Below are 26,908 nucleotides of genomic sequence, written 5' to 3'. Positions count from 1 at the left end.
GAAATCTGATGTAAAACAAAATAAATGAACAACACAAATCCCCTTTGTTTTGCTTTTGTTTTGTTTTTGTTTTGAGACACAGTCTCACTCTGTTGCCCAGGCTGGAGTGCAGTGGCGTGATCTCGGCTCATTGCAAGCTCTGCCTCCTGGGCTCACACCATTCTCCTGCCTCAGCCTCCTGAGCAGCTGGGACTACAGGCGCCCACCACCACACCTGGCTAATTTTTTTATTTTTTAGTAGAGACGGGGTTTCACCGTGTTAGCCAGGATGGTCTCGATCTCCTGACTTTGTGATCCGCTCCCCTCAGCCTGCTAAAGTGCTGGGATTACAGGCATGAGCCACTGCGCCCAGCCAAGCCCCTTTGTTATAATGGGCCAGAGGTTAGAACAATTTAGGATGTAGTGATAAGTCTGTCTGAGAGAAAAAAAATTTTGGCTTTTAGCTTTATTGTAGGTCCTTAATAAATGTTTGCAGAATAAATGAACATCGGGGCTAACGCAGTATTCATTGCATAGGTCCTGTAAGACCTGCCTGAGCCCACCCCCTCCCCAGCCCCAGACACGGACCCCGCAGGAGATGGGTGCCCCCATCCACACACTGTCCTTTGGCCACCGGACATCATGCCTCCCAAGAAGGATGTTCCCGTGAAGAAACCGGCAGGGCCCTCCATCTCCAAACCTGCTGCTAAGCCAGCAGCAGCAGCAGGGGCTCCTCCAGCCAAGAGCAAAGCTGAGGCAGCAGTCCCCCAGGCCCCTCAGAAAACCCAGGAGCCTCCAATCGATCTCTCCAAAGTGGTGATCGAGTTTAACAAGGACCAGCTGGAGGAGTTCAAGGAGGCCTTCGAGCTGTTTGACCAAATAGGGGATGGCAAGATCCTGTACAGCCAGTGTGGGGACGTGATGAGGGCCCTGGGCCAGAACCCCACCAACGCCGAGGTGCTCAAGGTCCTAGGGAACCCTGAGAGTGATGAGCTGAAGTCCCGGCATGTGGACTTTGAAACTTTCCTGCCCATGCTCCAGGCAGTGGCCAAGAACCGGGACCAAGGCACATATGAGGACTACTTGGAGGGGCTTTGTGTGTTTGACAAGGAGGGGGATGGCAAAGTCATGGGAGCAGAGCTCGGACATATTCTCACCACCCTTGGAGAGAAGATGACTGAGGAGGAGGTGGAGACTGTTCTGGCAGGACATGAGGACAGCAACGGCTGCATCAACTACGAGGCCTTCTTGAAACACATCCTAAGTGTCTGAGTGCTACAGATCCAGTGGGGTCCGGACACTGGGCCCCGCAGGCGGAAGCACGTTCCAGCCACCAGGAGGCCACCTATTGTTTCAAAATAAAGACTGGGTTCCTCTCAAAAAAAAAAAAAAAAAAGACCTGCCTGAGAACAGGGCCAGGAGCCACCCCTTGGCATACTCTACGCCTGTCACTGGGCCCAGCAATCACAGAACTCAGGACATGGTGAGTGGGTAAGCTCTCAGTTCTTATGATCACATTCACACTTTGTAAAAATCAGTGCTATTTATTTGCTCTGGAAAATAGCTGGATATTTAAAGTAGGTCCCTGCATCCTGAAATCTTTAATTATTCAAATCAATTCAACATTTACTAAGTAAGCACAGTGCAGGTTGTTCAGAGACATGACAGAACCAGTTCTGAGCCCCTGAGAATAGCAATCAGGTGGTGGGGGGATGGGGTACAGTATGTGGCAGAAGTGTGAGCTCTGGGTGTCAGGCCCGTGTTTCACCCCAGGTCAAGCCACTGCAGTTCGGGCAGGCTACTGACACTCTCAGAGCTTTGGGCTTTTGTCCCTGCCTATCTCACCTTAGTGTGTTGGGTGGACTGTAAGAGACTGTATCAGGGCTGGATTAGGGCTGCTAGGACAAAATACCGCAGACCGAGGAACGTAAACAGGTACTTATTTCCTCACACTTTTGGAGGGCAGAAGTCCAAGATCAAGGTGTTGGCAGGGTTGATTTCCTCTGAGGCCTCTTTCCTGGGGTTGCAGATGGCCACCTTCTCACTGTGTCTTCATATAGTCCTTCCCCCATGCACCCCTGGTGCCTCTTTTTGTGCTCTAATTGTGCCTTTTAAGGACCCCAGTCAGACTGGATTTTAACAATCTCATTTTATCTTAATCACCTCTTTAAAGGCCCTGATCTCCAAATACTGTTATATTCTAAGGTACTGGAGGTTAGGACTTCAACATATAAATTTTGGGGAACACAATTTTGCCCATAACAAAGACCAAATAAAGTCAGTGAACCACCCCACACCATACTGTACCATACCATACTGTACAGTACCATATCCTACTATACTAGATTGTACTAGAGTACGAAATGCCTAGTATGATGCCAGCCTGGTACATAGTAATTTGAATCTCTCTCCTTCTTCCCTTAGTGGGATAATAAAAGTTCACAGTAGGCCAGGTGTGGTGGCTCATGCCTGTAATCCCAGCATTTTGGGAGGCCAAGGTGGGCAGATCACCTGAGGTCAGGAGTTCAAGACCAGCCTGGCCAACATGGTGAAACCCCGTCTCTACTAAAAATACAAAATTAGCCAGGCATGCTGGTGGGTGCCTGTGATTCAAGCTATTCAGAAGGCTGAGGCATGAAAATTACTTGAACCTGGGAGACGGAGGTTGCAGTGAGCCAAAATCATGCCACTGCACACCATCCTGGGCAACAGAGTGAGACTCTGTCTACAAAAAGAAAAAAAAAAAGTTAACAACGACAATTTTTAGATAGAGGAAATGTAAAATTTAGCCTCTGTGGGTATAAATTGTCACTAAAATATTAATAAAGGGGATGCAAATTAATGAGTTTCCATTATCCAAGCTAGTTTGGAGATTCATTTTTTTTGAAAGTTAGATTTATTGAAGTATAAATATACATACCATATAATTCACCCCTTTAAAGTGTTCAATTTGTCCAAGGAGTTTTAACAAATGTGAATAGTCATGTATTGACCACACAATCAAGAGGGGCCTTCATGTTCTTTTGTGATTTCCTTTCCACTCTTGGCCTTTTGCAACATTGATCTGTTTTCTGTCTCTAGTTTTGACTTTCCCACTGCGTCGTATAGATGGAATTATATGGGACACAGTCATTTGTAATTAACTTCTTTCACTGAGCAAAATACTTTTGAGATTCATCCATGTTGCTGCATCTGTGAGTTGGTTATCACTTACATGGATTTTTGTTATCAAGTAGTATTCCATTATATGGATATACCACAATTTGTTAAATCATCTGCTGGTTGATGAACATTTGAGTGGTTTCTACTTTTTGATGATTATGAACAGAGCTGTTATGAATATTAAAATACAAGTCTTTTTGGACATATGTTTTCCTTTGTCTTGGGTAAATATCTAAGAATTGTGTTGCTGGTTGACTAAGGAAATGCTCAACTTTTTCACATACTGCCAACTGTGTAGCATTTTTGCACCCGCCATTGGCAAAATATGAACGTTCCAATAGTTCCACACCCTTGCACTTGGTACTTTTAGTCTTTTTTAATGTTAACCATTCTAGTGAGTGTGGAGTGGTATTTCACTGTGGTTTGGCTTGTATTTCCCCAAGGGCTAATGATGTGGGATGCACTTATCAAATATGTGCGAACATATATACACCTATGTCAGATATATGCTTTTCACATGTCTTATCACAGTCTGTAAAATTTTTCTCAACGGTGTCTTTGAAGAGTAGAAGTTTTAAATTTTGGCAAAGTCTAAGTTGTTAATTTTACTTCTGTGATTCATGATTTTTGTCTGCTATCTAAACATCTTTACTTAATCAAAGGTCACAAAGGCTTTGTCTTCTATTTTTTCTTCCAAAAATTTAGACTTTAGTCTTTACACTTAGTAGTATGATCCATTTCAGGTTAATTTTTGTGTGTGGTTTGAGGTAAGCATCAAGGTTAACTTTATACATATGAATGTCCAATTATACCAGTACAATTTTTTAAAAGGCAATCCTTTCCCTCATTGAATTACTTAGATACTTTTGTCTAAAATCAGTTGGCCATATATGTGTGGACCTATTTCTGGATGCTATTCTGTTCCATTAATTTGTCTATACCGATTGTAACATCATACTATCTTGATTGTTGTAGCCTTGTAATAAGTCTTCAAATCAGGTAGTGCCAGTCTTCCAAATTTGTTCTTCTTTTTCAAAATTGTTCTTGCCATTCTAGTTCCTTTTCATTTCTCCATAAAGTCTAGAATCAGTTTGCCAATTCCTACACAAAACCAATCAGGATTTTTATTGGGATTACTTATTATCTATGAGGAAATTCAGTTTTATAAATTAGATGAATGCCATTCCAAATTGTGGATAATCTTTGAAAACAAGCTTTTGGTATTTCAGTAAACTGGTTATTTTTAATTAGGTTGAATATTTACAAACCTATGATTGACACCTTCCCTTCTGATCCTAGGATGCAATTAAATAAATAAAACCTCTGTCCTTCTCTGGTGCTGACAACACCCTGGAATGTATCTACAGCTCCAGGGCCGCCATTTTGTCCTAAGAGGAAGCCAGCTTCCTCCCTCAGGTGAACTCTGTGTATGTTTGTGATGGTGAGGGAAAACCTAACAACCCAGGCCCAGGAGAATCTGTCTGAGGCCCTCCCAAATACTCACCCTTCTCTCATTTGTCCAGAGCAAAGTTCATCCGGTTTATAAAAAGTGGTCTCCCTCACAGCACAAGAATACCGCAGGCCCCCGGAGGGAAGTCTTCTGGGAAGAGGTTAAGGAGAGGCTGAGAAAAAGCCAGGACAGAGGCATGATATTCTGGAATCATTGCCACCACTAGTGCAGGGTCTTCCAGAGTAGGGGCCAGAATTGCCAGACAGCCAGCTCCCCTGGGGCTAATCTCAGAAATCCGGCATTTCAGCAGCAGAATTGTTGCCTGTTTTTCATACTGTGAATTGTTAGCGGGTTCTAAATAGACCATTCATGTTTTCCCTTTAGCACAGAAGGGGCTTACAACTCCAAATACCGCCATGGGTCTGACTGTTTCAAGTCAAAACATGCCCCAAACCACAGCCCTTGGGTGAGAGGAAGGGCTGGCCAAGGGCTTTGGAGGAAAAATAACCACCCACCAGCCTGGAAATTAGGGAGTTCACAGGAGGCTGAGTTGCCTTGCTCACAGATGCTGTAAGACTGAGGAGTTTTACCCATCGGGGTTAATCTGACAGTCACCTTCCCCACCAGTGCCTGCCTCCACCTCCCCTTTGCTCCAGGGAGGAAACCCAGGTCAAGAGGATGGAATGGTTACTCATGTCATGCGTGCTTAGCGGCTGCCCATCTCAGCATCAGCGGCATGAACAGAGCACTCTGGAGGGGCAGGGTGAGGTTGCTTTGTGGGTAGTGGGATGCCACCTTCACTGTCCTTCCGTCCAATAAGACATGCAGCAAATGTAAATAAATCCAGTGACGACACATGAACAAGTCGTTGGCAAACGAAGTTCCTTTGACACAAAGCAGGAGGCTGCTGAGAGCTGTGGGAAGCCCTGGGCTGATGGGCCAGGATGCCATAGTGACTCAGGAACAGGTCTCCCTGGAGTGGCTTGGGGAGAAGAGGGCAGAACTCATGACCAATAGAGACTATCTCCAGGTCATCTGGGTGATGAGTAGAAAAGCTCCAGAAGATAGCAGGAAGCTTGAGAAGGCAGCATAGGAGAAAGAAGAGGGAGGAAGGATCTCCACGTGGTAGTTGCTGGGAGGAAGGTCTGCCTGGGACCCAGGCTGGCCAGGGGTGGGGACTGGCTGCTTCTGCTCACAGTCTCAGCAGTGCTCATCCACTAGTGAGGGGTTGTTGGTGAGATTTGGTCCAGGAGGGACAAATTTAGGACAGCTGTTTTGGTTGAACAAAGGAAGGCTAGGACGTACTGGATGGGAGGTGGAGAAGGTGGCAGTGATGATGCTGGCAAAGGGTGTAACCAAAGTGTGATGATGATGGCATGGTAACCCAAGGCACATGTGTGAGTGGCACTGAATGGTTGTGTGCCTGGGGACCTGAGTTGGTATTATGGCTCCATCACTTCCTGCTGTGTGACCTTGGGGACGATACTCAACTTCTCTGAGGCTCAGCTTCCCCAGCCGTAAATGAGTGATCAGCACCCATTTATAAGGGATTGTCGGGATTACGTCAGAGAACATGTAGTCACTGCTCAATAAGCAGCAGAGACCGTAATGCGAATGGATCAACTAGGGACCCAGCAATGGTCTTGATGCCACATTTCACCTGAAGGATAAGGACTTTGCCACAGTTTGGTAGATAAGGCTTCTGCTAAGAAGACTGTCTCACTGGTAACTTGAGGGCAGGAACTCAGGGCTGAGCATGTTTCAGTGTGGGAAGAGGCCTCAGTGTGCCCTGGGGTCTTCTTACGCATCCTGAAGACTCTACTTATGTCTATTTTGGAGGCTACTCAAGCTTTTCTTTTCCAATTAGGTCTAAAGGGGGAAGGGGGAGACAGGTGTTTGAAGCCACTTCTGTGGCTTGTAGCAGGAGCCAGAGAGGGTCCAGGGCATCCGAATCCCACTGTATTGGCAGAAACACAAATACACAAATACCAGATGGATAATCTCAAGGATAAAAGAGGATTTAGAGTGACCTGATTTAAAGCTTCCCCTTTTCCTTTTTTGGGCAAAGCCTGGGAGTAGGGGGTGGGAACTCAAGACAGAGCCTTGTTAGAGTCTTGAATTTTCACTTGTACAGTGATGGAGCTTTGGGAAGGGGTTTCTCTTTCATGTTTCCCTCCCATCACATGCCATCAAACCTGATCTTTAAATCTAAAACCCCATTTGTATTCCAGTCTGATCATGGGAGACTTGCTTGCCTGTGGGCCCCAGCTTGAGTTTGTGATTGACAGGAAATGTCCAGAGGAGTCTTCAGCAGACACAAAAAGCCTCTGGGAAATCAGCCAGCACTCTGCCCAGCATCCCCACCCACTAGATGGGCCACTGGGGAGCAGGATGGTGGCAGATCAGTCTCTACAATGGCTTTTTATTGGATTTTCTCTGTTGGTTGTATTCCACGCTATCAGTCCCTGATAGGACAGCAAGCCACGAGAACCTAGCGTCAAGTTGATGGCCAAGTGCCGAGCATACCAATGACCAGAACTCTGCAAATAATTGAAGCAAGTGCTTGAAATCCCAGCCGTGAGCCTGGCCGCTCCACATAAGGTCATGCATATGTCTTAGGTAACATACCAGTTGGCAATTACCAAACTCATCAGGATGATCTTCTTTTACCAGGACTCCAACCACTGCAGCCCCCATTATAGTAACAACCCCTGATCCTCCTTCCAAAGCCATCAGGTGTGTAAGTCCTGCTTTTCTGTTTATTCAGTGGAGGGGACCCTGCAGAGAGGACAAGAAGCTACTGTCTTCAGCCCCTTTAAGCCAGGGATCCCTCCTTCATACAAAGGCGTTCCTGGGGATTTGCTTTCCTTGCAGTTTGTCGGTCATGTCTTATAGGGAAGGGGCTCATTGCCTGGATGCCTGTTCTAGCCTGAATGTGCCTTCCACAGCTGGCGTGTTCTGAGGGATGGGGGGCAGTTGGTTTGGGAAAGGGTAGGACAGGAGCAGGTCTGGGCTGTTGCCTGAGGCTAGCTCAGAGGGATAAAACTCTTGCACAGTAAAGGAGTTCTCAGCAGAGGTTAGCAGGTCTCCTGTCAGGGTGGCTTCAAGAATTCTTTCTTCAGAATGGCTTGAGCAAAAGCATATCTGGGAGCCAGATGAACTTGAGGCCTTTCCCTAGCCTGAACTCTTGGTCTTGTAGCGGCTGGTTCATTCTCTTATCCCATTTCAACAAGAGGGACGCTCCTTCATGCATCAGCGGGGAGTCCCTGCATAGAACCTACCCATTCGTGGTTGCCCATTCTCACCACCTTCTCCTGAAGGATTCTTTCGAGTTCCTTTCCTGGGCTCTTGAAGCCCCTTGGAGTACGTGTTTGCAAACCTGCACCCTACCGTCCCCGAGATCTTCAGAGGCGGGCTTTAGTCTGTTCAGATTTGTTTGCTGGTGGCATGCGGGGTGGACAAGTGGTTCTCAAACTCTCCCTGTGGCTCAGTTGCCTGAGTTGAGATGATATTCACAATGCCAATGCCTGGCCCCATGCCCAGAGATTCTGACTCAATTGACCTGAGGTCTGGACATGGGCAGTCTAAGCTCCCCAGGTGATTCTATGTGCAGCCATGATGGAGGCCCAAAGCAGACCATCAACGAATCAGAAAGGTGACTCTGACCAAGTGACACCTCCTTTTTTATTTCTCTTTCTGGTGGTGAGGAAGCAGATTCTCTCGGCCTCTATTCATCCTTAGCATTTATCCATGGTTAATATCATTTGTTTGAGCCATACAACTCTTGAAGAACCAAGTTCTGGAGGGAGAGCTATTGGCAGGAGTGTCTGGAACTGCACTGAAGAACTCACTAAGTCTTATGAAATCCCTGCCTGCAACAGGCTGTGTGCTCTCATTCTCCTCAAGCTCTACTCCGTGCCTGCCACGGTTTACTACGCTGTAGATCCTGGCTCCCAAACTTGGTACTTGTCAGAATCCCCCACTCCAGTAGTTACAAATCAGACCTTTTGAGGGGTCAGATGTGCGAGGCGGTGTGTGTGTGTGCGCGCGTGTACGTATATGTGTGTATTTAAAGCCCCCTCAGTGATTCTTCTTACGCATTTGCAGAGTGGGAACTGCCGTCCCAGGTCATCTCAGCTGGTCAGTCCATGTTGCTCAAAACTCTGGGGCGTGCTCTCCCCTGAGGGACTCTGAGTCCTTGTGGAAAGAGTTGTGGCACGTCCGAAAGAGCTGTGTGTGAGGGTCTGGTGGGTGGGGGGCAGGCAGCCCTGGGGGGAACATCCATGTGGACAAGATGTTTTGTGCCAAATTGTGACACACCCAAGAAGACTGAATAGAGCCTCTTCCAGGGCAAAGATGAGTGAGATCTGATCCGAAAGCAATTGTTGAGGTCCAGTCCCACATGCGGCACGCTAAAGCTGTGGGACTTCAGAGGAAGAGACAGTCTGGGACTTTGGATTAGTAACATGATGTGAACGGAGGAAGTTAAAGCTTTGTCTCCTTCTTCCCATGTCATGTACATAGGAAAACTAGAGACAAGGACACAGAAATAGGAGATGAAGCAGATTTGAAAAGCCACCAGAGCTCTGAGAGGAGCAGGACCCATTCTGTGTCATACCATCACCGTTCGCACCTGTGGCTGACTGCAGCGCCTGAAGCTCGACCACCTGCAGTCTGTCACCAACATGAAGTTGCTCCTAGAGCACTCTTTGTTCCTTTAGAAATGATAAAATACTACAAGCACGCAGGAGTATAGAGAATATTGTCCCTATGTCTCCATATTTGCTTCAGTTGATGTTTTAAAAGACTAGAACACTGTTAACCCTCACCTGTGCCATTTCCTGCCCTCTCCCTGCCCTTCTGAAATTGGTATTTATGTTTCCCATGCATGTTTTTATACTTTTACTATACGTGTAAGTATCCACACATAATAGATGATATGGTTTTGCAAGCTTTCAAACTTTACATAAATGGTGTCTCACTGTATCCTTTGCATGTTTTTCATTCACTGTTGTGTTTCTGAGGTTTATCGCTGTTGATACAAGATCAATTTCATTATTACTTGTTCATTCTTTTTCTGATGGGTGCTAAGATTATGTCCCATTTTTTACTGTTAGAAATAATGCTACAACATTATTTACAATATATGTTCTGTAGCCATGTCCTTAAACACAGGTGTTCCACTCTCTGCGATCATCGTGGCCCTCAGACCTGCTCCTCGCCTGGACTAGGCTCTGCTGTGGGGTCACCCTTCCCCAGCATGCAACTTGGCTCTTGAAGACCAAGTTGCCCTTGAAGACCACGTCTTACACCAGAATTCTCCCTGGATCATCCTTGTCAGGGATTCCTACCCCACCTTGCCACCCACACCTGGCTCCTCCTAAAAGGAATGTTCTTTGGCAGGAATGAAGAGCATGTGCTAGGTCACAGGGTGAGGAGACCTCGTGTGAGTGGTCACCTTTAACTGGACCTCAAAGGAGGCTCTGTTCCCAGAGGGGAGGAGAAATGGGCGAGTTTTCTTGACGAAGAGACAGCAAGAGCCAGCATAGGCAAAGGAATGTGGCAGTGTCAGGAGAGGACCAGGCAAAGAGCTGGCCAGCAGATGGAAGCTGAGTGCTGCTGGAGAGTAAGAGGCTGGATTAGTAACGTGATGTGAACTGAGGAAGTTAAAGGTTTCTCTCCTCCACCATTTCAGCTTTGTAGAAGGAAGTGGCCTGGAGACCCTGAGGAGCAGAAACAGTGGCTCACTCCTGTGCTTCTGTGGTCCGTTTCCTCACTTTTCCCCATCCATCAAGTGTTGAGGCTCTGTGGAGTTCAGCTTCCTTTTCCCTCCATCACTCACATCCCACTTCCCATCACCTGCTTCCAAGCAAGAGAACTCCAGGTTACTGGCCTCAGGCAGCAGTTCAGCTGTTACCAGTAAACTGGAAGCTGACGTCACTAACAAGAGTTCAGGAAGCACCAAGAGGCAGACGAGAGGTCTCCTAAGCCTGACTCCTCTTTGGCACGAGACTAAGGAAGCGCCCCAAGTCCCAGTCAGAGGTATGGGAGACCAGCTTGTGTGTGTGTGTGTGTGTGTGTGAGAGAGAGAGAGAGAGAGAGAGAGAGACAGAGAGAGACAGGGGAAGGTAGGTGGAGTTAGGGAGCTCTTTCAGCTTAGCTGGGCTTTGTGATTTCAAGTGAGCCTCTGCTGGGAGAAACAGGTTTGTTGTTACTGAAAGAACAAGTTTGGGTCTCAAGTTTTCTTTTGCCTTATTTGACAGCTCATAAAACTCAGCAGCAAATCTGAACTTCCAGCTCCATGGCTTGGAGGAAGAAGCCTAGGAATAGTTATTGACTCCTTCCCCTGTCCTTGGCTTGACCTCCCTCTCTCTCTCCCTCTCACCACACCAGTTAGAAATCATGAAGACAATCTGTTCCCAAGAGCAAGGGTGGAGGGCGGAAGGCTGGCTGGGCTGATGGGACCAACGCTTGTCAGAAATGAACAGGCCCATGCGACACTGAAGACAATGCAGAGGGAAAGAGCTTTTGGCTTCATGCTTTGACAAAGTGCCCTGAGACTGTATGGGCATGTGTGTGTGTATTTCTGTTCGGTAAATCCTGGAAGGCCAGTGCGGTGGGAGAATGCATGTTTTCAGCCTCCAAAATGTGCCAGGTAGTTATAGTTGACAGTGGAGTATGTGAGAAACTATATGGTATTGGCCTCATTCTTAATGCTGCCACTCTGGCCTTTGACTTTGGAGTGGGGAATTCCTTAAATTCACACATCCCTGACCCTCTTTGTGGGTGACCCAGGCCCTGGCATACACTGTGCAATTAACAAATGTCAGCTGAATGAGTAGAATGAATAAACAAAAAAGAGTCATTGTGTAACAGAAGACTGTTTATTAAGCACTTCCTGTGGGATCTCCTCAAGTCAAACTCATGAGAAAACGACTGTTTTTAGTAGGCTCCAGAAGGTTAAGTGATTTGTCCAAGGTCTCATAGACAGGACTGTGTGTGTGCACATGGCATGTGTGTATGTGTGTCTGTGTGTGGTGGGGAGTGCGCAGGAGAGAAGGTTCACGGCATTATTTTATGCATTGCCCATTCTTGCACCTTCATCAAGTCTGAATTTGTGCATTTGCTGAGGCTGATAGGACAGTGTGGGTTGTCCCTGGAAGTTGGAAGAGGTGACAAGGTTAGGGGCCTTCCATGTGGATGCCTGCTGTACCACATAGCCTGTAAAAACAGAACATTTACGAATGGTAAGAGAAGCCCTTATGTACACAAAATAGGGAGGGCAAAAGAGAGGAGGGACAAGGACACCAACAGGGTATTTTGCAGATATTTAGAATGGCCTCCTCCATGAGAAAGGAAAGAAGAAAGACATAAAAGAGAACAAAGCCAGACCAACTCTTAAAAATTATTTAATAGAAAGTCCAATGTCAAAATGTAACAATAAACAAAAATACACATGTATAAATATGTATATATAATTAGACCTATACACTTTCTCAGACCCTTTTCAAAATGGAATAGAATCACCTTTACATCTTGGTGGTCAAATCAAAAATAATATTCAAGCGACATGGGCCCACTGCTGCGTGGGGGGTAGTACTACTGGAGCACTTCGAGGGTTCAAAGAATTCCAATCAGGAGAGAGCGGGGGATATTGCCAGTGTCCTTTTCTGGAGACCCAGAGAGGGAAGATGAACAATCGCATGGCTCTGTCCAGTGTACCTGACCTTTGCTTAGCACCTGTAGCCACTACTGTCTAGGGATAGCTCTCCTTTAGGGTTTTGAATTATTTACATTTATGTTGTTTGTGAGTGAGTTTTCTTGCCTCATCTCCCAGATTTGAAGTTCCTGGGGATTCTGCCTTAGGACTTTCTTATTCTGCAGGCCAAATGTTGCACAGTGGTTTGGGGTGCTATTCTGGCATGCTGATTTGCACTAAAGCAAAGGTGTTCAAAGTGAGATGTGTACATACCAGGAGGTACCCAAGGTCTCCCTCAGGAGTTCAGAGAGAAAATGCCAGACCTCTGTTTATAATATTTTGTGTCTTATTCATTTGAAGTTTCTATGCTCTGTACTTTTTATAATGTGCCTAATATATTAGTACAAAAGTAAAGGGATATATGCTTTACATAAATTAATAAACATACAGAGAGAGTGCATCTCACGAAGATTTTGCTGACAGGCATGTGTAATTGAAACAGATGGGGGCCCACTGCTTTACAGAATTCATGTGCAGGCAGAGTGGTTAGGGAGGCCACCTTCCGGGCTCCCACGCTCACCTGAGGAAGCCTCTGCAGGTGTTCAGAAGAGCAGTGCTCCAAGATACCTCCCAGACCTGATGGAGAGGTGATGGTTCGTAATCTTGATGCAAGATTTTCCTTGAATGTAAGGCCATGTTCCTAAATAAAATGCAAATACCCTTGGGGAGAGCAAATATGCAGCCATTAACAACCGGCATGGAGGCATTTTGATCCTTTCCTGCCAATGAGGTGGAGGTGAGTAGGAAGTGGGCCAGGGTGGAAAATGGAGAGAGGTGCCCTAAGGCAAACTTGGCTTATATTCCATGAACACATGGCCCTAAGGGGACCTGCCAGGGCTCTAGTTTTTAAATGGGTGAATGTGAGGCCAAATGTTTGTTGGTTTCCAGCATCAGGATTACCGCTGGACAAACTCTAACCTAAACAACTGGGCCTGTGGAATATCCGAGTGGGAATTGCTAGCCACAGAATTACAAATTCCTCAGTGAAGAGCAAGAGGAAGATCTGGAAAAAGTGGGTGTTTGAGCAAACATCTTTCCGAGGGTCCAGAAAGCTGGTGTTGCTGTTGAGTATGCCAGGAGGGAAGGGGTGGGGGTTTTGCAAAAAAGGTCAGCCCCAAGGTGCAGCAAGGCCCAGCGTCCCTTAGCTAGGAAAATTGCCTTCAGCCCCAACTCCTCCAGCCTCTCAGGGGAACTGTCTTCTGTTTGAGCTTTTTCTTGAGTTTCTGTAAACAGTGTTGGCTTATAGCTGGTATTTTGATACGTCTAATTCTTTCCCTTTCTCCTAAACGTTTTCTAATTATTTTCTGGGGTGGGGAGGGGAGAAAAAAAACCCAATGCTCTAAACTCTGAGGTTATTTGGAAAACCTAAAAGGCACTGCAAGTTGTCTCCCTAGAGAGATTCCGCTTGTCTCGGAGCCTTCCCTGACTCACATCTGCAGAGCTCCCAGCTCTGGCAGCCTCCAGGTGCCTGCGAGGTCTTCCCTCCACAGCTGTCTAGGCCTATGGGTATTTTCCACTTGCATACAATTTGTCTGTGCTTTTTAAAAATCTCCTTTCTTTGGCAGGACTCAGGTGTGTATTTGGGACCCAGCAGAGGCTTGGCCACTGGGTGTATGTGACCTAATCCAGGGGAAGGCTGTTCAAGAGAGCTGCCTTTAGTTAGGATCACACACTAGACAGGGAAGCCCTCTGCTGCTTCCCGTATATTTATTTTAGGGTGCATTCTCATCCCTGGGTCTAGGCCAGCCTGGTCCCAAAAGGTATTTTTAGCCTTGGTGGCTCTAAAGAAGGTCATGCTGACCCAGAGCTGTCCCCTTTATGTCTCCAAACCAGATCCAGCCCAGGTTAAAGTCTTTGAATTCAAATAGCTTTTGGCAGAGGAAGAGGAGTTGGGGCTGGGTAAGGGACAGAGGACACCCTGGGATAAATCATCTCAGCAAGCACCCGTGCACTGCCGCAGTGAGGAGGGAAAGCCCGGCCCTGATTGTGACCACACCTTACCTGTCTGGAGGACCTCAGCAGTGGGCTGCAGAGGACACAGCACCACCAAAAGCTCTTATTTATGCTCCCTGAATCCCCGGCAAAGCCCCAGGAACCCTCTGTGGCTGGCCTGGCTCACTGTCCTGTCCTTGTCTCTTGCTCTTCTCTCTCCCTCTACAAGTCTAAGCTCCAGCCTCTGTAATGCAGGCTGGCCCTGGACAGTCCACACTGGCCCTCCTTTGGGCTGAGTCCTGTGCCGTCCTCTCAGCCTGAAAGTCCTTTAGTAACACTCTCCCTCAGCCCTCTGACACATCTGGGCTTTGATATCACCTCTTTCAGGAAGCCCCTGATTACCAAAACTGGGCTGGCTGCCACCGTGAGATGCTCCCACAGCACTCAGGACTTTTCCCTGTAGGGTACTTCCATACTGCCGCTCTCGCTATGGCTAGGTTCCTCGAGGGTGGGTTTAGTTCAATTGTGCTTTGCTTGCAATGAGCACAGTGCCTGGAGTGTACCAGGGGCTCCAGAAATAAATGAGTTCAATGAATGAATCCTTAAGACTGGAAAGGCAATGCTAAAAATGCTACACCTGGGTCAACCCAGATGAAGGGACCCCAACTCCACACACTGGGGTTAGAGCATCCCAGTGGAGCTGCTGAAATGCCACAGTCAAGTCGACATGGATGAGGGGGATGGTGTGTGAGACATGCGGTGGTTGTATGTGGCTGTATGTGGCTGGACCACGCACACGACATTAGGGATGTGTCCATTATGCGTGTAAGGCTGGGAAAGGATGTCAGCCACAATACCCCAGCTGGCGGCCCAGATGAGTCAAGCAGATGTAGTAGGGCATCCGGGCACAGATGGGGCACAAAGCGAGATGAGTAGCAGACCTCGATTCTCCCATGTGAGTTGAACTCAAACTTTCTCAAGAGTGATGGCTGGTTTTTCCTGTTTCGGTATCCCTATAGTTATACTAATACTTTCCTAGACATTATCTTGGAGATTACAGAAAGGCAAAATACAGCTCTTTCTTGAATTATTTCAATGATAAATTTCCTTTCTCCATGTACCTCTCTGTATATGTATGCATGCGTGTGTATGTGTATGTGTGTTAAGAAAATGGATCAGAATCTAAAATCCTAGTAAGGCAGCTGCCTGGATCTATTCCAGGAAAAGAATAATTTTATGAATTTGCATCTTGGTTTGAATGGAAAAACTGGCTTGAAATCTATTGCAAAACTTTCTTTGCTTGCTTACCTGTCAAGAGAGAATAGTCCCTGAAAGTCTGGGCTGAAATGCCAGGACACAGGGGCTATTCTCTCCCTTTGGAGTCAATGCCAAGAGGTCCCCCTAAGGCTCTAGAATTATTTTCAACCCTAGAGACCCTAAGGGACCTCTGCCTGAGTTTATGGTGTTCTTTATACTGCCTCTAAGTCTTAATCAAATTCAAAGCCTTGGGCTAAAAATGGAAGCAAAGAAGGGCGAAATCAGGGTAGAGAGGCAGACACTATTAGAATGGAGCCTTCAGTTTAGAGGTGAATCTTCCCGAAAGAGAGCCATTTCTGTGGTTCCCAAGTTATAAGGGCCATTTCCCACATCATCATGAAGGGACATGACAGCTGCCAGGTTAGAAAGAAGCAGGATCTTGGGGGCCACATTTCAAAGGAAAACTGGACATGACAGCCCCTTTACACAGGGACATTCTTTTGCTTCCTTCAAGCAAAGTAAGGAAGGGTGGGAGCAGGTCCCTTCTAGGCAGTACCTTTAACAGTTGCTATGGAGACATGAGTCATCTTTAGAGGATGTGATTTAAGAAGAAGAGGAACTCTGAGGAGTTCCTGGGCTCTTCCGACCTTGGAATAAGTTATTTAAATGTCTATCCAAGTCATTACATGACTATCTAAAACACGTAAGGCCTCAAAAGAGATTCCCATCTAGTTTCAGTGCTTAAATGGACCTGGAAGATATGGATCCCCAGTCCAAAGATCAAAAAGAGACATCAAACCCTAGCCCACAAGAAAGGATTTCAATACAAGTCAGTGGTCCAGGCATTGCCTTTCCTCCATGCTTGGAGATCAGATTGTCCCAGACCCCCAGGAAGGTTAAGACTTTTAACCTTAAAAAGATACAGCCTGTGATGAAACAACAAGCCTTGGGAACCCAGGAAAGAAATCACAGCACTCGAAAGCCTGTTCTGGTTGCATCTGGTTTCTAACTGCAGAAATACCAGGTTCCTTTTCCAGATGCTAGAAGGATTCCAAGGGGTGAGACATGTGCCTAAATTCCCAAAGCCTTTTCCTCTGGGCACTGAAGTCCTCCTGTTAGCCAGTGGCCTCTCCTGGTGTGTGTGCAGCTCAGATAGGGGAGGCCAAATAAAACACTCCCCATGAGGAAACCAAGCTGGTGAGGAGCCAGAGAGAGATTCTGGAAAGCAGATGCCCCCAGAGGGTGTTCTCACAGTGTTGTGAAGGGCTTATAGTCATAATAAAAAGAATTTGGAAAATACTTGAATGACATCTTTCCTTCTTTCAACATAGGCGTTTATGTTGGATAGATGCATTCCACACTTAAGATCTATTATTTAGAACGTGGGGGTAATAGATCCACTTCACAGGATTATCAGGAGGATGACACAAAACAATTATAAAATGCCTAGCACAGTATCTGGCACAGAGTGAGTATAAATGACAAATATTAGTTCCTTTTTCCTCTTCTCCTGAGATTGGATTCCAGATAAGGTACAAGAGTCTCCTGAAAAACATGGCATAGCTTGTGAGTCCTAAGGTTTGTCCCAGAAGTATTCACTCATAAGCCTCATCTTTACCATAGCTTTTTGACCCCTTTCCAGAGACATACAAAAAGGTGACTGCTGAAGTCAAGGACACCATTCCCCCCTTGGAAAAACACATCCATTCATTGGCAAAAGGCAATTCATAGACCTCATTCATGGAACTCCAAAAGGTTTATTGCAGGCACATGTGTAGTGTGACAGCTGACTGCCTAACCCAGCTCCTCCCAGGCACACTGGAGTCCAGGCATCCACTCATGACACCATGAGGCCAAAGTTCCTGCTTCAAGCCACCTTTTCATTATGCCCCTAAATACACATTCCCTCCCCACCAATCATACCTTATTCTTTTTTTGGTTGGGGTTTTAAACAACAAAAAGTCCAATCTCTGAGAGGTACGAAGACATAAAGCTCTGAGAATGCCTTCCAGCAGGGAAGCGTGGAAGGCAGATCTTATGTAAAACTGTAGTGTGCAATCAAATATCCTTTTACTTTAGGGGAGGCAGAAAGGACAGAACTTTAGATACCAATTATTTTGCCTTTTGTAAAGAACGTACCAGAGTCCCGAAGTCTAAGATTCCAACTCAGTATTTTCTTGGATTAAGAATTTGAAAATATTTCTTCCTTTAAAACTCAACATGTTTAACCATGTTTCTTTTCTATGATTAGTAGAGATAGAACACTTTTAAATTCTTGCCCAGTGTCAAAGCTGGACTTGCAATCCACATGCCAACCTGCTTCATAGGCAACGAGGTAAAGTTTGTAAGAGGTATCATCTCTGTTTTTTAGCAGACTTATGGGAGAGTCTTGCCCTAAGAGAAAAACAGGGATGAGGCTGGGAAGAGGATAAAGTTATAGCAGAATAGAGTTATAAGAAGATAACAAAGCAGGATGACATCACATGGGACTAAGAAGGGGACTGCATCATCCCTGGACCTGCTCCTGGGGGCTGTCGGCTTGTGGGCGTGGCCGCTTCAGATGTACAGGTGAGCCCTGACACAGAGGTGCTTCCTCACCTTGCAGTGAGGAGTGGATGGGGCCAGTACAAAGACTGAAGAACCAGCCCTCCTCCTGGGTCCGTCTTTGCTAAATTGAGTTATCCCAGCCCAGGCTCAGATCATGGGCACTGCGGACGGAGAGAGACCTGTCTTCCAACAGGCTGCTGTGTGCGTGGCTGCTGCAGTTTCTGAGGACTGACCTAGTTTTCTCATCTCTGGACTTTATACCTTCTTTGTCCCTAAATAGACCACAACACCACTCTGTGTTCTCTGCAAGCCTGGGGCTAGGAAGCATCGCTGAGGTAAAGGCCTTTTTTAAGGTTCTCTGCCAATAACAAACACGTCTTCAATTATGAGAGCAGTACTCCATGATCCTGAATCTCCGCCAACCAAAAGAAAGCTATGCACACACTGCTGAACTTTTACAACTCTACAACTCAGAGGACATAAGGCGTGTGCAAGCCAGCTGTAAATCTTGTTGACAGTCTTGCCCCACCCACTGGCCACTAGGCAGCTGGATTTTCAATTTCACCCCGCACACGGCCAGTCTATCAACCCTCTCTGCTTAATGCTCTCAGTTCATTTCTCATCATTTTTCTACCTCCACTCACCAGGCCACGTCCCCTCCCTTCCTCCTTCCAGCTTCCTGAGCCCCACACATATAACAACTAGCAGAGTACACCAGCACATACATTGGATTATTCTTTTCATTGTTTCTGAGCCAATCTGCTTAATGTTCACATACACATGGGGAATAAAAGGTAAAATATTTTTGCTTTAGATCCTTTCAGAAGGCATAAAAAAAAAAGTACAAACACGAATCACTTGACAATTTTATGATTAAAACCAACAAATGGAAAACAGACAGTGTTGGGTGTTGCTGACATAATCAAGCATTTCATGCGGACCCGCTCAACCACCCCATTTCTCGGATCTATTTCTGGATGTACCAAATGTGTTTGAAGAACTCACTTTTGCACAACAAAAACGTATCCAGTGTTAAACACCGGAGCCAGAACCCGGGTGAAAAGCTGGTGGTTCAGGGCAACATCACTTCCGGCTTTATTAAACACTCAAAAGTCAGGTTCCCAAGAAACGCTTGGATCTATGCACAAGTGTAACATGTCAAAAGTGTTCAATGTGACCGTGAGAGAAATGACATGAGCATGTTTCATCTTCGGGTAGAGGGTGGTGGTTTTCTGGGAAGACTGTCTGAGACACCGAGTAAAGAAATCAAATGGAAGACGTTTAGCATGTGCTTAATTCTTGCTTGATAAGAACAAGAAATCCTGGAAAAGGTCATCCACAGAACAGTGAACAAAGTCCCCAGTGAACAAGTTTGAGGTGGGGTTTAGCAGTTCGTTTACAGTTGTGGAAAACTATTTTAGTCACTTGGCCAAAAACCATAGGAGGGGAGGCAACCTGAAACCCTAGACTACTTGACTCTCTCTGCATTTTTCTACTTGAAGCAGGATAAAAAAGCCTAACATTTTGGCTGCATCTCTATTTATGTAACAGCCACAGCTGCTCCCCAGAATAGCTGCTGTTGGCCAAAAGAATTACGGGATTTTGTTGCTAATATGTGAATCTATTGTCCTTAGCAGTCTGCTAAGTTTCCTTCCCTGCCTTTTTGCCGTCCCAGGTCTAAAAGGAGATAGGGAATCTCACTATTCACACATCAGTGGTGCCCTCAGTTATGTGGATAGATTTTAAAATCGAGGCTCATCTTTTCGGCAAGAGCAAATTGACACAGAACATCTTAACTCTCCACCTTCTGCGGGTGGCTAATATCGAGGCCCTTCAAAGTCACAACCCCAAAAGAGAGAAACATACAGTGCTCCTGTCTTTTTTGTGGGACAAACCCAAACCCGGACTGCTGGCGTGGCATTTAATAGGATGCCCTCCCCTGAAAGTAACAAAGAGAACCCTCATCAAAGCTATCAAACACATTAAAAAAATACAAAAGTTATTTTCTCCTTTTGATTGCTATTTACTTGTGACAATATTTGCTAAAAATATCACTTCTGTCTTTGAGAAGAGATCATTCTCTTCATATAGTATGGAAAAATAAACTCTGCTGAACACTCAGTCAACATTCCCCACCATTGCCAGGGCTTTTGGCTTTCACATCTCCAAATATCATCATAAGCATAGAAGTATTATGTTTTTGAGTAGGCAAACACTTTTGCTATGTCTAGTGTGCTGGAAGTAAGAGAAAAAGGAAGTGGCAAGGCTCATGTAGCATTTTGAAGGGGGGAGTTACGAAATAGGATGGTTTATTTGCTAACAAAATGAAAGGTAACAAGGTGGTTTCAGGCCCTCCTAAAAAGTCATAGGATGTCCCCTCACCTCTTCAGACCACTTTCAGCCTTGCTAATGCTTGGTAAGTTATTAATGGAAGGGTAGGGAGCCCTTTAGGCTAATTATCAGTGTCAATGCAAAGGAGGGCTCAACTTCTGCACCCAGGATCATCTTAAAACACTGAGCTGGATGAATGGGAGAAGACAAGGATCCATAAAAACAGTAAAATGTTTATTTTCTTAGAAAAAAAAGTGAGGAAGAGGGATTCAAAATGATCGTGATCACACTTCCATCTGCATCTGAGCAAAGCCAATGTTGCAAGCTTAATTCTTGATGAAGATACCTATTAAATCAAACAACCTGCCACTCACTCCTACGTCACTTCCAGGAGTCACATCACAGCATGCTTTTAATTGATAATAGCTTCTCTACTTCTTCTGAGCAGAGAAACAAGGCTTGGCATAGAAACCATCCCATCTCCAAAGCTCAACACTGCCAGTAAGAAGCAAGGCTCAGTCCATCTCTAGACTGCGTGCGAGAGATGGGGAGGAAGGAGAGAGGGCAGGAGATGCTTGTCTTAGAAGCAGAACCAGTTTAGAAGAGAAGTTTGATATCTGAGTTCACCACTACCTCATCTTATAGAAAATAGGTTGGAGAGCATCTGTAAAACCAACAGTATCTTTAAGGTGAAATTGCAGAATTTTGCTGCGTACCTGGACACAAGAGAAGTGAAAAGTTGCAACAAGTTTTAACTAGCAGCAACAAAGAAAGTTCGATAACAGTATTTTGTTTGTTTTTAGCAATATTCCTTTGCAAGTTCATTAAGAAACACTGTAATTTAATGGGGTGTACGATATGGAACGATCTTCTTTTGCTATAATGCTGTTCGCTGAATAGAACCGACCTTTGCAAAGATTTCAACTGGGGTGTAACCTATTTACACAGTAGTAGCTCCTGGTTTGAGTGGTAAAATTGGTGCTATGTGATATCCTCTTCTTCCGAACAGTAATCCCGACCCTTGGAGGGAAAAAGAAAAAAGAGCATGTGAATGATAAATTCAAAGCAGAGCCTGAAATAGTTACTTGTAATCAATTTTTTTTTTTCTCTCAGTATGTCTGCCTTGCAACAGAATCCAGGCTTGCCCAGTGAATATGCTGGCAACGGGGTAGCTACGTCATAAGTACATGTTAGCTGATTATAAGCTATACATACCTCAAGGCATGAGAGTTTTACCAAGGCCCCCGGGCAAATAAGCCCTTACTTTATGTTGGTAAAGAATTTATATTATAATACGCCATATTCAAGAGTCAGCCTTTCATAAGAAATTACAAAATGCCAATCCATTCAGGAGATCAAATTCTTAATCAAGGAAGAATGAACAAGCCACATTCAACAGCACATCCCCGTGCCTCCCTGAAACTCAACATTGCTACAGAGGGAGAGGGCATAAAATCCAGGGATGTCTGAGTTTAATTCAGCTCTAAAACGGATTAGCAAAAAACAACCAATATGTGCCCATGCCCGTGTGTGTTTGGCAAATTAAAAAATACTGCTGGCTGGGCACAGTGGCTCACACCTGTAATCCTGCACTGTGGGAGGTCGAGGCGGTTGGATCACCTGAGGTCAGGAACTCGAGGCCAGCCTGGCCAACATGGTGAAACCCCATCTCTACTAAAAATACAAAAACTAGCTGGGTGTGGTGGCGGGCACCTGTAGTCCCAGCTACTTGGGAGGCTAATGCAGGAGAATCGCTTGAACCTGGGAGGCGGAGATTGCAGTTAGCCAAGATCGCGCCATTGCACTGCAGCCTGGGCAACAGAGTGAGTCTCAAAAAAATATATATATATACTGCCACACAATGAAGTCTTCAGGCCTGTGGCAGCAGGCAGAGCTGCTCACTCCCATGCCAACTGGCCCCAGATTGCTTGCCCCCTTAGAATGGGATCCACCCCTTAGCATGTTTTAGTTTCCTCTACCATCAGATTGCTAACTCCCACCCCTGCCGCTTGCAGAGTGTCTGAGTCTACTGTCATCTCTAGGCTTGTTTTACTTGCTGCACAAAACCTCTCCTGAGCAGAGAAGCTGGGTAACCAGTCTTCCTGACAAGAGGAGTGTATACTTGGCAGTCATTCCATGGGCAGCCTCCCTGGTGTCAGTGCCCAAGCAGATGCCATCCCTCACCTTGGCCCAGACCACTCAGGAGACATGCTCTGAGTCACACACTGGAGAGCTAGAAAGAACTTCAAGGTCCCTGGCCACTGGGGGTTTATTCTTTAATCTGGGGAACAAGACACACACAAATGTATCCATACAATGCCATAAATGTCAAATGATGCCCTCCACAGATCCCAGATCCCCAACTCACGAGGCTCAGAGAGGAAACATACAAATGGACCCAAGTATTCAGTTGGAGAGGAAAGGCAGGGCTCATGGAGTTTTATTAGGAAAGGAAAGTGGACATCTCCAGTGTACATATGTACATATACACTGTTGTCTGACATCGCATAAATTGCTGGGCTTTGGTTTCCTGGGGATAGTCATGGTCTCCATCCCACAGAGTTATGGTCAGGATTAAATGGAAAGAAATAGTGTCTGGCAAGTAGTCAATAAGTGTTAGCTAATGCTACTATTACTACCACTGCTATTATTATTGTAATTGTTGTTATTATAAACCCTGTGTTTGTTCAGTCCCCCTGGCAGGGGAATAGGGACCTCCTTCCTTAGTGGCTGTCAGGTGAGAAAGGACCGTGACCACAAGGTGTCATCTGATAGGTGCCAGGGAACTCTTCCTCCCACCTCAGCCTTGCACTCCAGACAGGCCACAAACCCATGTACATGAATAAAACTTCTATGGCAGAAACCGAAGTCCCTCGACTACCTATGACTAAATGAGGCCTCAAAGCACAGTCTCAGCCAGCCAATGTGGAGTTTAGAGGGTGCTTCATCCACGAGGAAGAACTTGGAAGGAATGGCAGACAGATACACACACACACAGAGGCACTCATGCACACACACGAACACATTGCACACACACGAACACATTGCACACACACAAACATGTGCACACACGCATACGCACATGTGTGCACACACACGTGCACACATGTACACACACATACATGAAAAGTGGTCTCATTGTCTTCAACTTGGTAAATGAGTTTCTGCGCTATGCAGTAGAAGGACCATTTCAAACCACAGCAAAGGCTCCCCAACCTCACTTTTTGAGGGACAAATACAATATAAACCCTCTTTGTAAACACAAGACTTTGCAACTTTCATTTCCCAAGCATTGGCTACTCTGAAATTATTATCATTACTATACAAAGGAGGAAGAAAACAGCATTAGCTGCTTTGCAGATATTATTTCACTTACTATTTATATCAGTCCTGCAAGGCAAGGAGTGAAACCCTGATGCTTGTGGGGAAAGCTCAGAGAAGCGCAAGCTCACAGGGCTGCTCCTTGCCTTTGTTACAACTGTAGTGACTGAGAAGTAAATTCAAATTCAATTCAGCTTCATTTTTTATTATCACCTGTTTCAGCAGCAGAGAAGCAACTGCTTTGGTAACGAACTTTAAAATCAAAACACACTGAAAGAAAGATACGGTCATAAGTCATACAGCCATCCAGTGCCATTCTAAGAAAGGAGACCTGAGAATGGTGACTACCAGAGGTGATTACCTTGTGCAAAGGATAGTAGGCTTGGGGCGAGGATGAAGAGAGGCTGGTTAAGAAGGAATAAATTCTAGTGTTCAACAGCACAGTAGGGTGACTAGAGTTAATAGTAACATATTGTATATTTCAGAGTAGTGAGAAGATTTGAAATGTTTCCAACACAAAGAAATGATAACTCTTTGATGTGATGCATATCCTAAGTACCCTGATTTGACCACTACACACTGCATGCATGTATCAAAGTATCACATGTACCCTATAAATATGTACAATTACTATATGCCTCTTTAAAAATAAATAAGTAAATAAAAATCAAGGGGATTTGAGAGAATTGTCATTGGAGGGGCCCCATCTCAGTATCACAGGGGACCCCATCTGCACACTGGTCCTACTGGGCAGGACACGGAGCCTGCTTCTGTAGCATGACTTCATGTCTCATTTAATTTTTAAAGAATTGTGCTAAAAAGATAACCTGAAGACCTTCAGCTGTCAGAAGGCAGGAAGTGGGAGCTGGGTTTGGGAAATACACAACAATTCTTCGCTAAAGTATGCCCTTCCCCCTTAAAGGAACCCAAAATGGAAGTCTTTGTCAGGATGCGTTACTCAGAACTGGAGGCTCTTAGTCACAATCCCCTGCTTGTGCAAAGGACACACTGAAAGCTGCAGAGAGCAAGATCCCCAGGAGACCCTCGAGAGCTGGAAGAACAGAAACTCCTAGTGATGCTGACAAAGAAGGGTTGTTTGAAAGAACCATCAGTGCCTTCGGGTACAGACTCAAAAAACCCCAAGGAACCTTTGCCTACCGAAATTTTTCCAACCACACCCTACTCTGTGGAGAGGTTTCCACATCTTCTTCAGCTATCTGTATTATTATCCTCCTGGAAGTGTAAGTTGATGTCAATGCAGGACACACATTTCTAAAGTTCTAGGGTAACGGGTTTTTGTTTGTTGAAGTGTCTATGATAAGAATTAGAGGCATTAAAGAGTAGTAAAGGAAAGGACATCATCCTAATTTTAAATCCTACTAGTTTAAAGAGAAACAGCTCAAAGAATGACTTTAGGAACCTGTTCCTCCAACGTGCCTAAAGTACTTTTCCTCCACAGATTTCAAATAGACAAATAGTCTAGGCCAGGGGTCCCCAGTCCTCAAGCCATGGACCGCTACTGGTCCATGGCCTGTTAGGAACCAGGTCACACAGCAGGAGGTGAGCGGCAGGTGAGTGAGTGAAGCTGAGCTCTGCCTCCTGTCAGATCAGCGGCAGTGTCAGATTCTCAAAGGCGCACAAACCCTACTGTGAACTGTGCATGTGAGGGATCTGGGTTGCACGTTCCTTATGAGAATCCAATGCCTGATGATCTGTCACTGTCTCCCATCATCCCCAGATGGGTCCGTCTTGTTGCAGGAAAACAGGCTCAAGGCTCCCACTGATTCTACATTATAGTGAATACGTAATAACAGAAATAAAGTGCACAATAAATGTAATGTGCTTGAATCATCCCGAAACTACCCCCACCCCGCACCACCCAACTCCCCTCCGTGGAAAAACTGTCTTCCACAAAACCAGTCCCTGGTGCCAAAAAGGCTGGGGACTGCTGCTCTAGGCCTTGCCATTCAGTGTCAGGTATGATCTCATCATATATGTTTTCAGTATGTTTCTGTAGACATGTATGCATTCAGCCCAATACACATACCCCTAAGACATGTAACAATCAGTGTGAACTGAGTATTCTCCCACTGGAGTAGACAAGATGAAAGTGACTGACAGGAAGTGTTGAATCTGTTTCTCCATCTGTAAAATGGGGACAATAAAACCTAACTTGCAGAGTTGCAGGGATTAAACATATACATGTAAAGTATTTAGCAAAGCTAGGCACATGGTGGGTGCTTAATAAATTGTAGCTCTTATGATGATATTGAAAAATGAGACCAACTGGTCCAACAGTAAATAAAACTGTCTAGGTGAGAAATGGGGCCCACATCTCAATCAGTCAGTTCACATTCAGATCCTCAAACAAGCCAAGTACCACAGGGCCTTGGTGCTTCTCACTCTGTCCTGGCTGGCTTCTCCTGCTCCCATCCCATCTCTTTATTTTTATTTTTTCAGAGAGAGTCTCGCTCTGTCACCCAGGCTGGAGTGCAGTGGCATGATCTCAGCTCACTGCAACATCCACCTCTCGGGTTCAAGCAATTTTCCTTCCTCAGCCTCCCAAGTAGCTGGGATTTCCCTGTAGTTGCTCTATGGAGAAACAGTCTCTTCCCTTCTCAGTGGTCCTTCCATTGTACCACCATGTTGTACAGAATTTTAGGCAAAATGTTTGCCTCCCTTATTGAGGGGGAAAACATGTTTCTTGTCCATCTTTGTATTTTGGGTACCTAAGGGAATCCTTGTGCGGCCCACATCCAAGGGTTATGAACACTCTGGCTTTGGAGGGAAGCAGTGCTGGGCTGTGGGGTAGCAGGGTGGAGGCTGTTAAATGGTATTACACAGAAAGTGTCCTGGTTCTTTAGCAAGGGAAGAAAACCATCAACGTTTTGCACATCATGATGGAAGATGCAGCCTTTTAAAACAATACAACTGGCCGGGCGCGGTGGCTCAAGCCTGTAATCCCAGCACTTTGGGAGGCCGAGACGGGCGAATCACGAGGTCAGGAGTTCGAGACCATCCTGGCTAACACGGTGAAACCCCGTCTCTACTAAAAAATACAAAAAGCTAGCCGGGCGAGGTGGCTGGCGCCTGTAGTCCCAGCTACTCGGGAGGCTGAGGCAGGAGAATGGCGTAAACCCGGGAGGCGGAGCTTGCAGTGAGCTGAGATC

The 26,908-nt window shown here is 45.7% G+C and overlaps 1 protein-coding gene and 1 pseudogene across 4 annotated transcripts in view; one reads left to right on the top strand and one right to left on the bottom strand.

Annotated features, from left to right (window-relative positions):
- Nucleotides 1-9,518, top strand: part of LOC108512740 (myosin light chain 6B pseudogene) — a 13,581-nt pseudogene extending 4,063 nt beyond the window's left edge. Inside the window, exons 3-4 of one of the 3 annotated variants that reach the window (XR_001880684.1) lie at nt 517-1,470; nt 9,116-9,518. The product of XR_001880684.1 is annotated as a myosin light chain 6B pseudogene, transcript variant X2 (transcript). Of the gene's footprint in view, nt 1-516; nt 1,482-9,115 lie in introns of those variants that run through there. The other 2 variants (XR_001880685.1, XR_001880683.1) reach the window with 2 other exon arrangements.
- A 2,466-nt stretch (nt 9,519-11,984) lies between these two features.
- Nucleotides 11,985-26,908, bottom strand: part of CUNH1orf21 (chromosome unknown C1orf21 homolog) — a 253,360-nt gene continuing 238,436 nt past the window's right edge. Inside the window, exon 6 of the mRNA XM_017848107.1 lies at nt 11,985-21,437. Coding sequence (XP_017703596.1) covers nt 21,399-21,437 — 39 coding nt within the window. The 3' untranslated portion in view covers nt 11,985-21,398. The remainder of the gene's footprint in view (nt 21,438-26,908) is intronic.

This window comes from Rhinopithecus bieti, unplaced genomic scaffold, assembly GCF_001698545.2.
Source record: "Rhinopithecus bieti isolate Rb0 unplaced genomic scaffold, ASM169854v2 scaffold_27006, whole genome shotgun sequence".
In the NCBI taxonomy this organism is placed as follows: Eukaryota; Metazoa; Chordata; class Mammalia; order Primates; family Cercopithecidae; genus Rhinopithecus; species Rhinopithecus bieti.
The sequence above is the reverse complement of the archived record's forward strand: the minus strand, read 5'-3'. Positions and strand labels throughout refer to the sequence as shown.